The sequence below is a fragment of the Arachis stenosperma genome, chromosome 5, assembly GCF_014773155.1.
Source record: "Arachis stenosperma cultivar V10309 chromosome 5, arast.V10309.gnm1.PFL2, whole genome shotgun sequence".
Taxonomy (NCBI): Eukaryota; Viridiplantae; Streptophyta; class Magnoliopsida; order Fabales; family Fabaceae; genus Arachis; species Arachis stenosperma.
This window is the reverse complement of record NC_080381.1, coordinates 56,805,554-56,817,867: the sequence shown is the minus strand read 5'-3', so window position 1 is coordinate 56,817,867 and position 12,314 is coordinate 56,805,554. Positions and strand designations below refer to the sequence as shown.

The 12,314-nt window shown below is 37.9% G+C and overlaps 1 protein-coding gene across 1 annotated transcript; it reads left to right on the top strand.

Annotated features, from left to right (window-relative positions):
• Window positions 1-3,511: 3,511 nt before the first annotated feature.
• Window positions 3,512-5,194, top strand: LOC130982525 (uncharacterized). Its single transcript, XM_057906562.1, has 3 exons — window positions 3,512-3,921; window positions 4,843-4,889; window positions 4,996-5,194. Exons 1-3 carry the CDS (start codon window positions 3,660-3,662, stop codon window positions 5,041-5,043), a joined length of 357 nt encoding a protein of 118 aa, XP_057762545.1. The 5' UTR covers window positions 3,512-3,659; the 3' UTR covers window positions 5,044-5,194.
• The last annotated feature ends 7,120 nt before the right edge of the window (window positions 5,195-12,314 follow it).

Here is a 12,314-nt window from a genome sequence, read left to right as displayed (position 1 = left end):
CCTGGCGTTTAAGGACACGCACGCGCACGCGCACGCGCACATTGGTCAAAAGTCCATCGGCGTGCACGTGCACATTGGCCAAAAGTCCATCGGCGCACACGCGCATCTGGCACGTACGCGCGACATGCAAGACGTACTGTCACTGCAGAAATTGGTGGGGGCAATTTTTGGGCGGTTTTTGACCCGGTTTTCGGCTTAGAAAATACAGATTAGAAGCTACAGAGTGGGGTAATCAATCCGTTCATCAAACAACTTCTCACTTTTCAGAATTTGAGGTTTTAGATGTTGTTCTCTAGAGAGAGGTTCTCTCCTCTCTCTTAGGTTTTAGGATTTAGGATTTCTTCTTTCAATTTCTTCTTAATTCCAGGTTCAATGTTCTTTTAATTTAGTTTCTCTTTTATTTGTTTATGAACTCCATATTAGATTTGATTTCTTTATTTAATGCAGTTTGAGGTATATCATATTTATGATTTTAATTTAGCTTTTTACATTCTTAGCTTGTGTTGAGTAATTGGAGACACTTGAGTTATCAAACTCCTTGTTGATTGAAAATTGGAATTCTTTGCTGATTGATTCTAATTTCCCTAACTCTAGTCTTTTCTTAGGAATTGACTAGGACCTGAGGAATCAAATTAATTTATCCACTTAACATACCTTCATAGTTAGAGGTTGACCAAGTGGGAGCAAAAGCCAATTCTTATCACAATTTATAAGGATAACTAGGATAGGACGTCCAGTTCTTATACCTTACAAGGGTTTTCATGATAATTAGTTTACTTCCTTGTCATTTACATTCCTTGTTCAAACCTTTCAATAATCCAAAAATATACTTTTCTCATAACCAATAATAACACACCTCCCTACAATTCCTTGAGAGACGACCCGAGGTTTAAATACTTAGGGTTATTAATTTTTATTAGGTTTGCTTTAGTGACAAACAAGTTTTTGTACGAAAGGATTCTTTGCTGGTTTAGAAGCTATACTATCAACGAGACTTTATTTGTAAAATTCTTTACTAGCAAGAATCCGTTCGTCAGTTACATTATGGTATCAGAGCAGTTCGTCCTCGTGAGTCTGAGGGATGGAACTACTTATGCTTTGATGCATACTCCGAGTCTGTGCCTGTGCTAGATAGGGTATCTAACTGATACGTCTAGCACGAAGTCCATGAGTGTACCTTTAGTAAATTGAAGCACTTGACTTGAGATATTGAGCCTGATCACCTCGATATCATTTGTTTGGTGTGAACAGGAAGCAAATGGTTCCTCGTGGACGCGGTCATGGGAGTAATCGGGGTCGAGGACGGAGATTTAACATTATAACCATACCGGTAGATACCTTGACCGATTTCGTGACCGCGATGGCGAGTGCTGTTGTTGCTATTGGCATTGTGGCTACTGTGACTAACTGAGCGAGGGATAGGATGGAACAACAAGTTAAAGTTGGCAACGACAATGGTGATGGCAATGAAGGCAAAAAGGATGTCCCGAGTGCAGTGGTACCCGTGGAAATAGTGAGTTATCTGGAGTTAGTTAGCACAGGTCAAGCAACGGGAGAAAGCTCGAGAAGGACTGTGGTGGCAAAGAGTGACCGACGGGAATCTTTCACAAGGAAAGAGGGAAAGAAGACGAAGATTGCACCTAGGAGCCAAAGTTTCAAGAGGGGTTATTTTGCTATTCCACATTCTCAACGCCGGAACAACGACTGAAGAAATGACAACCATCAGGGGCCGAATTTAGAAGGGCAGACTAGTACTCAACTGGAAGATTTGAGGTGCTCGAGATGCAAGAAGTATCATCCAAACAGACCGTGCAGGTCCGGACTAGGCGTATGCTATAAGTATGGGAGATCAGGGCATATGTCTTGGAATTGTTCCTACAGAGAAGGCCGGGATGCAACTGAATTCGATTCTCATACCTGAGGTAATTGTAAACTAGCAGTTGAATTTATAACTTCCCTGCATAACATTAATATGTAATATTCGTTCATGATGCATGACAAGTGTTGATAATCATAGAGTCCAAGTCGACAATTAGTCGAGGACCATTAGCCGCTGGGATGGAGCGATATTTAGTTAATTTAGAGGAGTAGCTAGGCTCTTGAAGGTTAAGAATAAGAGTGGCACACCAGAAGCGAGTTAGATTATATCTAAGGGATCGAAAGTGTTGAGAACTGTACGAAGTTATTGTTCGAAACCCAGTGACAATGAACTGTAAGAAAAGGGAATAGAGTTGATTCAACCTTTAGTTACTCATCATTTGAGGGGCAAGTGAAGACGAGACCAAATCCCTATATGAGAGATTTTTTTGAGACCATCCTCAAAGGAATAACAACAACAATCACCGAGGAAGGAGGTATGGAAAGTAACCTCTGGATGAAATGATTGGTAGGTGATGTGGAAGCTACCGTCTGGGACCTCCGTGTTGAGCTGGATTGGGACTTTGCTATAGTTGTGGATGAGTTGGACACATGTCCTGGAATTGTCCTGAGAAGGTCAACCGGAATACTGCTAAGGGCTAACAACAAGGTTGTGTGTTCACTATGACAACGGGGGATACTGCTAGATCCGACAGTTTGGGAATAGGTAAGTGAAAGATCGGAACATCGTGTTAAAAGTACAATTAAGTTGGTATTTGGTTTTGGCTATTAAAGATGAAATCTAGTGAATGTCAGTCATGCTTAAGTTGTGGTTTAGTACTTGAGGAAATAAGTGATAGGACTAGTACTAGACGGGAAATCAGAGTGGCACAGCGGAAGCTTGCTGAAGCGTTAGCATAGTATGGAAATAATAAGGAAAAGTATGGTATGATTAGGAATGCTTTATGCTTTGAGTACTTAAAAGGTTAGTGAACTTATGCAGATAATGATTCTAGATAATTCGGATAAATTGTGGCTATGAACTTTGATGGTTCTGAAATGGATGAGGAAATGATCATTGATGCGTAATTGGATTTAGATGATGAGTGAGTGCAAGTCGTCGTGTTTGAGAGATGAGTACTATGATATTTGGTCATGATGATCTTGGATTTAGATTGAGATTTATAATGATTAGTTTTGAAAGACGAATTTGAAAATCATTAAATTGAAATGCTGATGTTGTACTGAGATGGTTTGAGGGAACCCGTGACAGGTGGTAAACTCCAATTTTTAGGGGAGGTGCCGTTGAAATTTTTCCAAGAATTTGAAAGAGTGTTGGTTATGGTTTTGTAAATGATTTTTTATTGGTTTAATTACTCTGTTGGTCCCTATAGTTTCGCGAATTTTTCAATTAGGTCCCTATACTTTTTTTCTTTTCAATTGGATCCCTATACATTATTTTTTTTTTCAATTAAACCCTTACTGTGACAAAAACGTCTAAAATAACAGAATATCCTTTTAAAAAAACGAATATTCTTTTTTTTAAGATAGCATAACACTCTTATATTTCAAAAATTCCAAAAACACCCTTCTCACTTGACCCAATCACCCAACCCCCCCCAAAAGAGTCACATATCCTTAGCCCTAACCTCAAGCTCTCTCAGAATCTGCCGCGGTGCCCTCTCGCCGCGCCTCCTCCTCTCAGCGTCCCTGTCGTGTCTCATCCCTTATATTCTGCTCATCCCTTGTATTTCGCTACGCCTCTGTCCCTCTGTCCCTCGCCTACGTGCCTCTGTTCTTCCATGCTTCCCTCGCCTCGTCGCGCCGTGCCTCCGTCCCTCTCTCACCGCACCACCCCTCCGTCCCTCGCGCCTGGTTTCGCTGCCTCGCGCCTGCTCCCGTGGCTTCCGTTTCAGACAGATCCCAGGACTAGGTTGGATGCAGGGACTTGGGAGGGTTGGCCTTGGTTATTGCATTTCGGCTGCAGTGGCTTGTCCCTCCCTCACCGTGCCGCGCCTCACCACGCTGCGCCTCGATCTGCCTGCACTCGATTTGTCAAAACAGGTGACATTAAAATTATTTTTTTTTTCATTTTTTCGATGTTGATGAACTGTGTTTATGCATATGTCAATATTTTCGAAGATGATTAAAATTGGTTTGCTCTAATTTTAGTGTTTGATGTTCATATAGATATTGTTTTGAAGTAACACTTTTTAGGATAATTCTTGCTTAGATAGTATTGTTCGTTTCTTGCTTAAAGTGATTGGGTCAAACCTAGTTGTTGTAGTTGTGAACAAAATTGTGGCTAGCCATTGATTTGAAGTCCTATCTCTAGTCTTATGTTTCTGTTTGGGAGATTGATAAACTTAGAAAGGTATTGATTTTAAGCTTTGCCCTGCCTCTGACATAATCTGAAGAACTATAATTACTCTGATCCTAAATGTGGCATGAATACACTGTTTTCAATTAAGATTTAAATGTTTCTTGTTAAGTTCAAAAATCTGTTCTCTGCCTTTGTTTTAGAATGCTTTGGTGTTGCTTTGGTGTAAACTTTTGCTAGGTCAAGAGAAGATGGTTTGATACCTCAACTTAAGTTGTAAGACATAAAACTTATGTGTGTTTTGCAGAAATGGCCATCCCTTCAGGAAAATGGTTTTCACAGAACTTTCTTTTTAAACTATACCACTAACAAATCTTTTACTTTCTTCCTTCTAGATTTAAAGGTTTTACATCTAATTTGTATCTAGGTTGATCTATGAAAACAACGACTGTTACTACTACTAATAATAATCTTTGTTTAGCTATGTGGAATTGGCTAGGTGAATCAAACCATGCCATAGTTATATAGTCTTGTCATTATCTAGTTTAATTTTAAACTAGAATAAATGAGTAAAAAAGCGTGCCTTTTCAATATTAAGTTTTGCATATTCTGTTATTAGAAGTGCTAGCAGTTGTTTTATTGTATCTTAACGTTTTTTGAAATAGCTTCCAATGGGCAAGGATCTAAGGGCAACATGACCAAAAAAGTCAAGGTATTGCTTGTGCATTACTATACATGGATAATGATCTTGTAGTTAATTTTCAAGTTGAGCTTCTCTTCTTGATTTCTTCATGCTCATAAGAAAAGTGAAACTCTAGCTGCAGAAGTGGATGCAACAACTCAGAGGGACAATGTTGAACTTGTAGCTGAAAATGATCGGAGTACCCCCATATTTGCAGACCAACCAAACAAGGAGCAACCTGTGGATTCAACGTCTCCTTTGTCCGGCACTTCATTATCATAAAGCCAACTGATGATGTTGGTAAACATGCCACAGATGATGTGAAAGTTTTAGCAGTTGAAACTATTTCTGAAATTGCCACTGTATCTACAAATGGTGAGTCTGTCAAAGAAAATGCTTTTGAGGAGGATCCTCCCCAAACTTCCAAAGGAATTGAAGCCCCAAGTGATGAACTCACTAATATTGGCCAAACTAACAAGCCTAGGGATCTGGATGCGAATCAAAATGTGAATCAAGAGAGATCAGAATCTGTGGGTGCTTATATTGTTCCTGGACCTAAAGATGGTGATGTAAAGACACAAATTACATTGGCTTGTAGTTTTTTATTGTGTACCATTATATAATAAAGACACAAATTATATTCTATGAATCCACACAAATGTAAAATGTTACATTATCATAATGAATACTTGAAGGATGAAAACTAAATTTTATATATATATTTATTACTATTATTTCTATTTTATTTTATTCATTCTTTTTTTTAGGTTCTTAAGATAAGGTATTTTGAAAGTTAAAAAAACAAAAGAGAATGTATTTTTGGTACAATTTGTATATAAATAAGCAAAAGAATGATAGTGACAAAATAAAAGGAATATTTTTCATGTCTTAGAATCATTGAATAGGGATCATAGGAATATTTTTCATTGAATATTTATAGTTTTACTAAATTTTCAATTAAGTCCCTATATTTTTTTTTCTTTTCAATTAGGCCCTTAAGGGTATAAAAGTAATTTCACAATTCACTAACATTTTTTTGACGTTTAACGTTAATAAGGACTAAATTGAAAAAAAAATTAATGTATAAGGACCCAATTAAAAGGAAAAAATGTATAGGGACCTAATTGAAAAATTCGCGAAACTATAGGGACCAACAGAGTAATTAAACCTTTTTTATTTGAGTAGCTTTAACAAAAGAGATGTGTTTCGAATGCTTTTATAGATTATTAAAGGAAATCAGATTTTTATCATTTTGTTAACTTGTCATTTCAAACTCATTTGATTTTTAAAAACGAAGAGAGTTTTGATTAATTATTCAAAGACTTTAAAACATCAAGTTATAAGAAATTCAAGGGTTTGGGAATAAAAAGTAAGTCTAGAGATTATGCTTGGAGTTTAGCTGTGATTAGTGGTAATTGGCTTGGCAGAGAGAGAGGATAAGGATGGAGTATGATTAAGGTATGGTGATGATTTTTGGTTGATTATAGTGATGTGGGATGATGACTATGATTAAGGATGATGGTAATATTATTGTGACATGATTTGAGATTTAATAAAATGTGAGTTGATGAGATGACGAAAGTAACGAACGAGGCTGTTGGTCGGCGTTGGACGAATGATCGAGACCCTCGGAGATAGAGGAATCAGAGCGCGGCAACGAAAGCGCGTAGAGTAAAAATACTTTGGAACTACTATGCGTTGGATATAAAGGTAGACTACGCTCACGTACTTGTGGTGGCGGATGAAATTTTTGAAGGCAAAAATTTCTGTTAGGGGGTAGAATGTAAAATCTGGTCAAACCGTAATTAATTAAGTAATAAATAAAATAGGAGAGAATATGGTTAGAAAATTTAGCAATCATAATTTGATAATTTAAATATGATATTCGGACTCGGTGAATTTTTCTGAGTTGGAAAACATAGTTTTCTACGTAAAAACGCGCATTGGAATTTTGACCGGCAGTACCAGCTGAGATCTGTCTGGTACTACAGCTGAGAAAATTAATTATAAGTGAATAAGACCAAAAGATTAGGAGTTATAATTAGGGAATATAGAAATATTTAAAATGTGATTTAGAACTCCAATCTTAAAGGTTTTGGCCCAAAATTGGGCCAACGGGTTAAACCTAGTGAACCGGGTCCAAGTGGGCCGAAGACCCAACATATATATAGCTTTATTAAGCCATTTCATCAGCATTTCTTCCCCCCATTCTTGTGTTCCACAGTGAGAGAGAAGAGAGAAAAGGGAAATCAAAATCCTAACTCTCTTTGATCTTCAAATCACCATAACTTGAGCTACGGAGCTTCGATTGACGAGCCATTTGTTGCCACACGTTGCTCTTCTCCTCCTCTACATTTATATTTAAGTTTTGTTGAGATTAATCTACTTTCCTCTGCCCAATTTTTTATTTTCCTTTTAAATTTGAATTTGGTTTGGGTTTTGAGGAAACCTTGTGATTTTGGTTGTTTAGAAGTACTCTAGTATGATCCATTGGTGATATTCATCACAACATTTTGTGGGTTAAGGTAAAGAACCCTCCAACCCTTGTGATTTATCATTTTCATGAACCCTAGGTTAATGTATGTATGTAAAATTGGTTCTGTTAGTGTATTTGGTGATTTTGGTGCAAAATTGAGAGGTTGGTGTCACTTGTGGAGCTTTGGTGAGGCTTGGACTAAGGGTTGGTGGAGACTTCCAAGAAGAAGCTCAATTATTTTGGTTACAAGAGGTACGGTTTAAGTTTCATTTAAGTACTGTGTGGTGTGATGAGAATTCCTAGGCTAGATGCCCCTAGGATTAATTTTGGATTGTGTAAATGGTTGGTACTAATATGCATAATTGTTATGTAATGTGAATTAATGATTGGGTTGAGAATTGTGTGAATTTGTATGCTTGGTGTGTTGAGAATTTGATGAATTGGATAATGAGTATTGGTTTGTGGAATATGTATCTAAATTGTGAATTTGGGCCGAAGGCCGTAAATTTTGGGCTAGAGGCCGGAAAGAGGTAAGAAAGGTAAGTTGATGTGTGTATCGTCTGATGATATAAAAGATTGGATGGATTTTAGATATTGAATATGTGAATAAATAGTTTGATTATTGAATAATAAGATTTGAGGAATTGAGGTGTGGAATTCGATAGTTTTGGGTAAAATTGTGTAGATGAGGTAGGTTTGGTTGTAGTTGAGTGTAATAATGTGAATGTGGTTGGGTTGCGGTCATTTGGATGAGTAGAAATGAATTTGGCTTGTGAACATTGGAAAAATTAGTGATTTCTAGTTTTGGGTAAAAACTAATTTTTGACCAACTTAGGCGGTCTGTAACTTGATCCACGGAGTTTGGAATTCTTCAAAATTAGATTTTTAGGAAAGTTTATTCAATGATCTTTCCAACAGTTTAGAAATGGTTGAAAAAGGAATTTTGTAGAAGAACTTATGTGTGGTGGAAGTTTGAGGTTTAAAAATGAAATTTTACAGCTTTTTAACTTAGTAAAATTTTTAGCAGAACGCACTCCCACGCGTAGGCGTGGCCGACGCGCACGCGTCGTTTTCAAATGTTCACTAACCACGCGTGCGCCTGGCCGATGCGTACGCGTCGATGTGCTGATCTAATTGCCCAGCCAAATTCTCGAGAGTTGTGCGAAAATTGCGCTGGCTTTGTGTGTGGGGCACAAAACGCACCCACGCGTACGCGTGGCTGACGCGCGGCCGTCACATGGCTTTTCTCCCATCCACACGTATGTGCGGGTGAAGCATTCGCCTCACTTTGTTTTTCTAGCTTCCACGCGTGCGCATGGGCGACGCGCACGCGTGACCCTGTTTTTAGCAAAGGTTGATTTTGAGTTGTTAAAGCCGAATTTCAGACTTCTAAGTCTCTATTCTCAGCCTTTAAGTCCTAAACCTTTACAGTATGCCTAGAAATGATAAGAAGCTAGGAAATGTGATAACTTGTGGATGAAGTAAGTGAGATTAATGATGAGTTATGATTAATGATGACTGTATGAGTTGTTGAGGGTGATGATTGAAGTGCGATGTATACCGTGAGGCAAAGGGATGTATTTGATAATGATTATTGGCTGGTTATTGGTTATGCCATGAGCCGGTGGCTATGATAAATATTGATTTATGGCTAGAAATGAAAATATGGCTTTGAATGATTGTTTTATCTTGAGCTCTCTTTCTCGGAAGTGCGACCCCAGAGAAATGGAGGAAGGTGAGGATCCACTTCCATGTTCTTTTTGGTATTGTAAAATTGCCCCCAGCGAGATGGTGGAAGGTTAGGATCCCCTCCTTGGTTCCTCCTGGGTATATGAGAATGTACCTCCTGGGTAGATGCAAGGGTTGTGGTTGCGCCCCACTTGCTCCAGGTTGGTTAGTATAGAGGCTCCCCGAGTGGATGCAAGGGTTGTGGTTTAGCCCCACTTGTCCCGGGTTATGATGAGTAATGTATAAATGTGCAATCATGTGATGTATAAATGATGAATTCTTATGGAATATTATGAATGAATGTGGAATGATTATTTGAGATACGAGTTTCCCTGGATGAAAGTAGTGACTAGCCACCACGTGCTCCAGGTTGAGACTTGATACTCTGTTGACCCTATGACGAAAGTGTGGCCGGATGATTTGAGAAAAATTGTCGTGTTGGTCTAGAATTTCACACAAATGAATTCTCGTTGCAAGTATAGTTCTACACCAACAAACAATTCTCCTAATAAAAAATTTGGTTGTCACATGTACAAACCCCAAATAAGAATTAACTGGAGTATTTGGACTCCGGATTATCTCACGAGGATTGCAATGAAGTGAATGATTATTAGCTATGAAGGAATATGGGGGTTTGATTTTCAATGGGCAAGAAAAATAAATGACAAGAAAGTAAACTAATAGTTAAAAAGTCTTGACAAAGGTTGGTGGTCAAGGATCTCTATCCTTATCACTAACCACAACATGAGAATTGGCAAGGATCAACCCCATTAAGTCATCCTCTAACTAATAAAAGAGAGTCAAATGAGCTATGTCAATCCAAGTCCATAAATCCTAGGTATCCACCAATTCAATTAGTGACATCTAGGGTTAATGGCTCCCAATCATCAATCACTTGGACATTAGCAACTCAAGAGTTCCTAAGTTACCTTCCCAAGCCAAGATCATAAAATTCTACTCTAAAGCCCAACCAAGCATTTTGTCAAACAATTGGTGGATACAAAAGGAAAGCATGGTAAATTGCAAGGAAAGATAAAATCTAACAACTACCAATTGCAATTAAAGTAAATCCACATCTCAATTCAACAATAAAAGAAACATCAAACATTAAATTGCATTCAATGTAAACAAAATCCAACATAAGCATTCTTAAACATAAAAGAGACATAAAAGTAAAATTGGCAAGAAAACTAAGAGGAATAGAGTAGTAGAAACAAGAAATCATGAAGGAAACAAGATGAAAACATAAAATTGGACCTAGATCTAAGATGGGAATATTCTAACCTAACCTAATTCTAGAGAGAAGAGGGAGCTTCTTGATAGGCAAAATTGTGACTCATACTTTTCACAACTCGAATAATTCCTCGCAATAGCTCCAAAAAACTTGGTGCACAATACTATGGTTCACACACATTCTTCACAACTTCACACAACTAACCAACAAGTGCACTAGGTCGTCCAAGTAATAAACCTTACGTGAGTAAGGGTCGATCCCACGGAGATTGTTGGTATGAAGCAAGTTATGGTCATCTTATAAATCTCAGTCAGGCGGATTCTAATGGTTATAATGGTTTTCGAATATAAAGATAAATAAAGCATAAAATAAAGATAGAGATACTTATATAATTCATTGGTGGGAATTTCAGATAGGTGCATGAAGATACTGTGTTCCTTCTGAATCTCTGCTTTTCTACTACTTTCATCCAATCATTCTTACTCCTTTCCATGGCAAGCTGTATGTTGGGGGATCACCGTTGTCAATGGCAATCATCCGTCCTCTCAGTGAAAATGGTCTAGGTGCGCCGTCACCGCACGACTAATCATCTGTCGGTTCTCGATCATGTAAGAATAAGATTCACTATCCTTTTTTGTTGTCCCCACGCCTTACAGTCGCAAGTTTAAAGCTCGTCACAGTCATTCAATTCCTGAATCCTACTCGGAATACCACAGACAAGGTTTAGACTTTCCGGATTCTCAAGAATGCTGCCAATGGATTCTAGCTTATACCATGAAGATTCTGATTAAGGAATCCAAGAGATATTCATTCAAGCTTATTTACATGTAGAACGAAAGTGGTTGTCAGGCACACATTCATAAGTGAGAATGGTGATGAGCGTCACATAATCATCACATTCATCAGGTTCTTGGGTGCGAATGGATATCTTAGAATAAGAATAAGCGTGAATTGAATAGAAGAACAATAGTACTTTGCATTAATACTCGAGGTACAGCAGAGCTCCACACCTTAATCTATGGTGTGTAGAAACTCCACCGTTGAAAATACATAAGTGATAAACGTGTTCATTGGTTCCGGCCCCAGAGAGGGAACCAGGATAACCAAGACTTTGGTATAAGGACTAAACGTCCAAAGATCTCCTAATACAATAGTAAAAAGTTCTATTTATACTAAACTAGTTACTAGGGTTTACAGAAATAAGCCTAAGTGCGGAAATCCACTTTCGGGGCCCACTTTGGTGTGTGCTTGAGCTGAGCTTGAGCTTTACACGTGCAGAGGCTTCTCTTGGGGTTAAACGCCAAGTTGTAACGTGTTTTTGGCGTTTAACTCTGGTTTGTGATGTGTTTTGGCGTTTTACTCCAGAATGCAGCATGGAGTTGGCGTTGAACGCCAGTTTGCATCATCTAAGCTCAAATAAAGTATAGACTATTATATATTTCTCGAAAGCCCTAGATTTCTACTTTCTAACGCAATTGAGAGCGCATCATTTGGAGTTCTGTAGCCCCAGAAAATCCATTTCGAGTGCAGGGAGGTCAGAATCCAACAACATCTGTAGTCCTTTTTCAACCTCCTATCAGATTTTTGCTCAGGTCCCTCAATTTCAGCAAGAAAATACTTGAAATCACAGAAAAACACACAACTCGTAGTAAAGTCTAGAAATATGAATTTTTCATAAAAACTAATAAAAACATCCCTAAAAGTAGCTAGATCCTACTAAAAACTACATAAAAACAATGCCAAAAAGCGTATAAATTATCCGCTCATCACAACACCAAACTTAAATTGTTGCTTGTCCCCAAGTAACTGAAAATCAAATAGGATAAAAAGAATAGAATATACTATAAATCCCAAAATATTAGTGAATATTAGTTCTAATTAGATGAGCGGGACTTGTAGCTTTTTTACTTCTGAACAGTTTTGACATCTCACTTAATCCTTAGAAGTTTAGAATGATTGGCATCCATAGGAACTCAGAGTTTAGATAGTGTTATTGATTCTCCTAGTTAAGTATGTT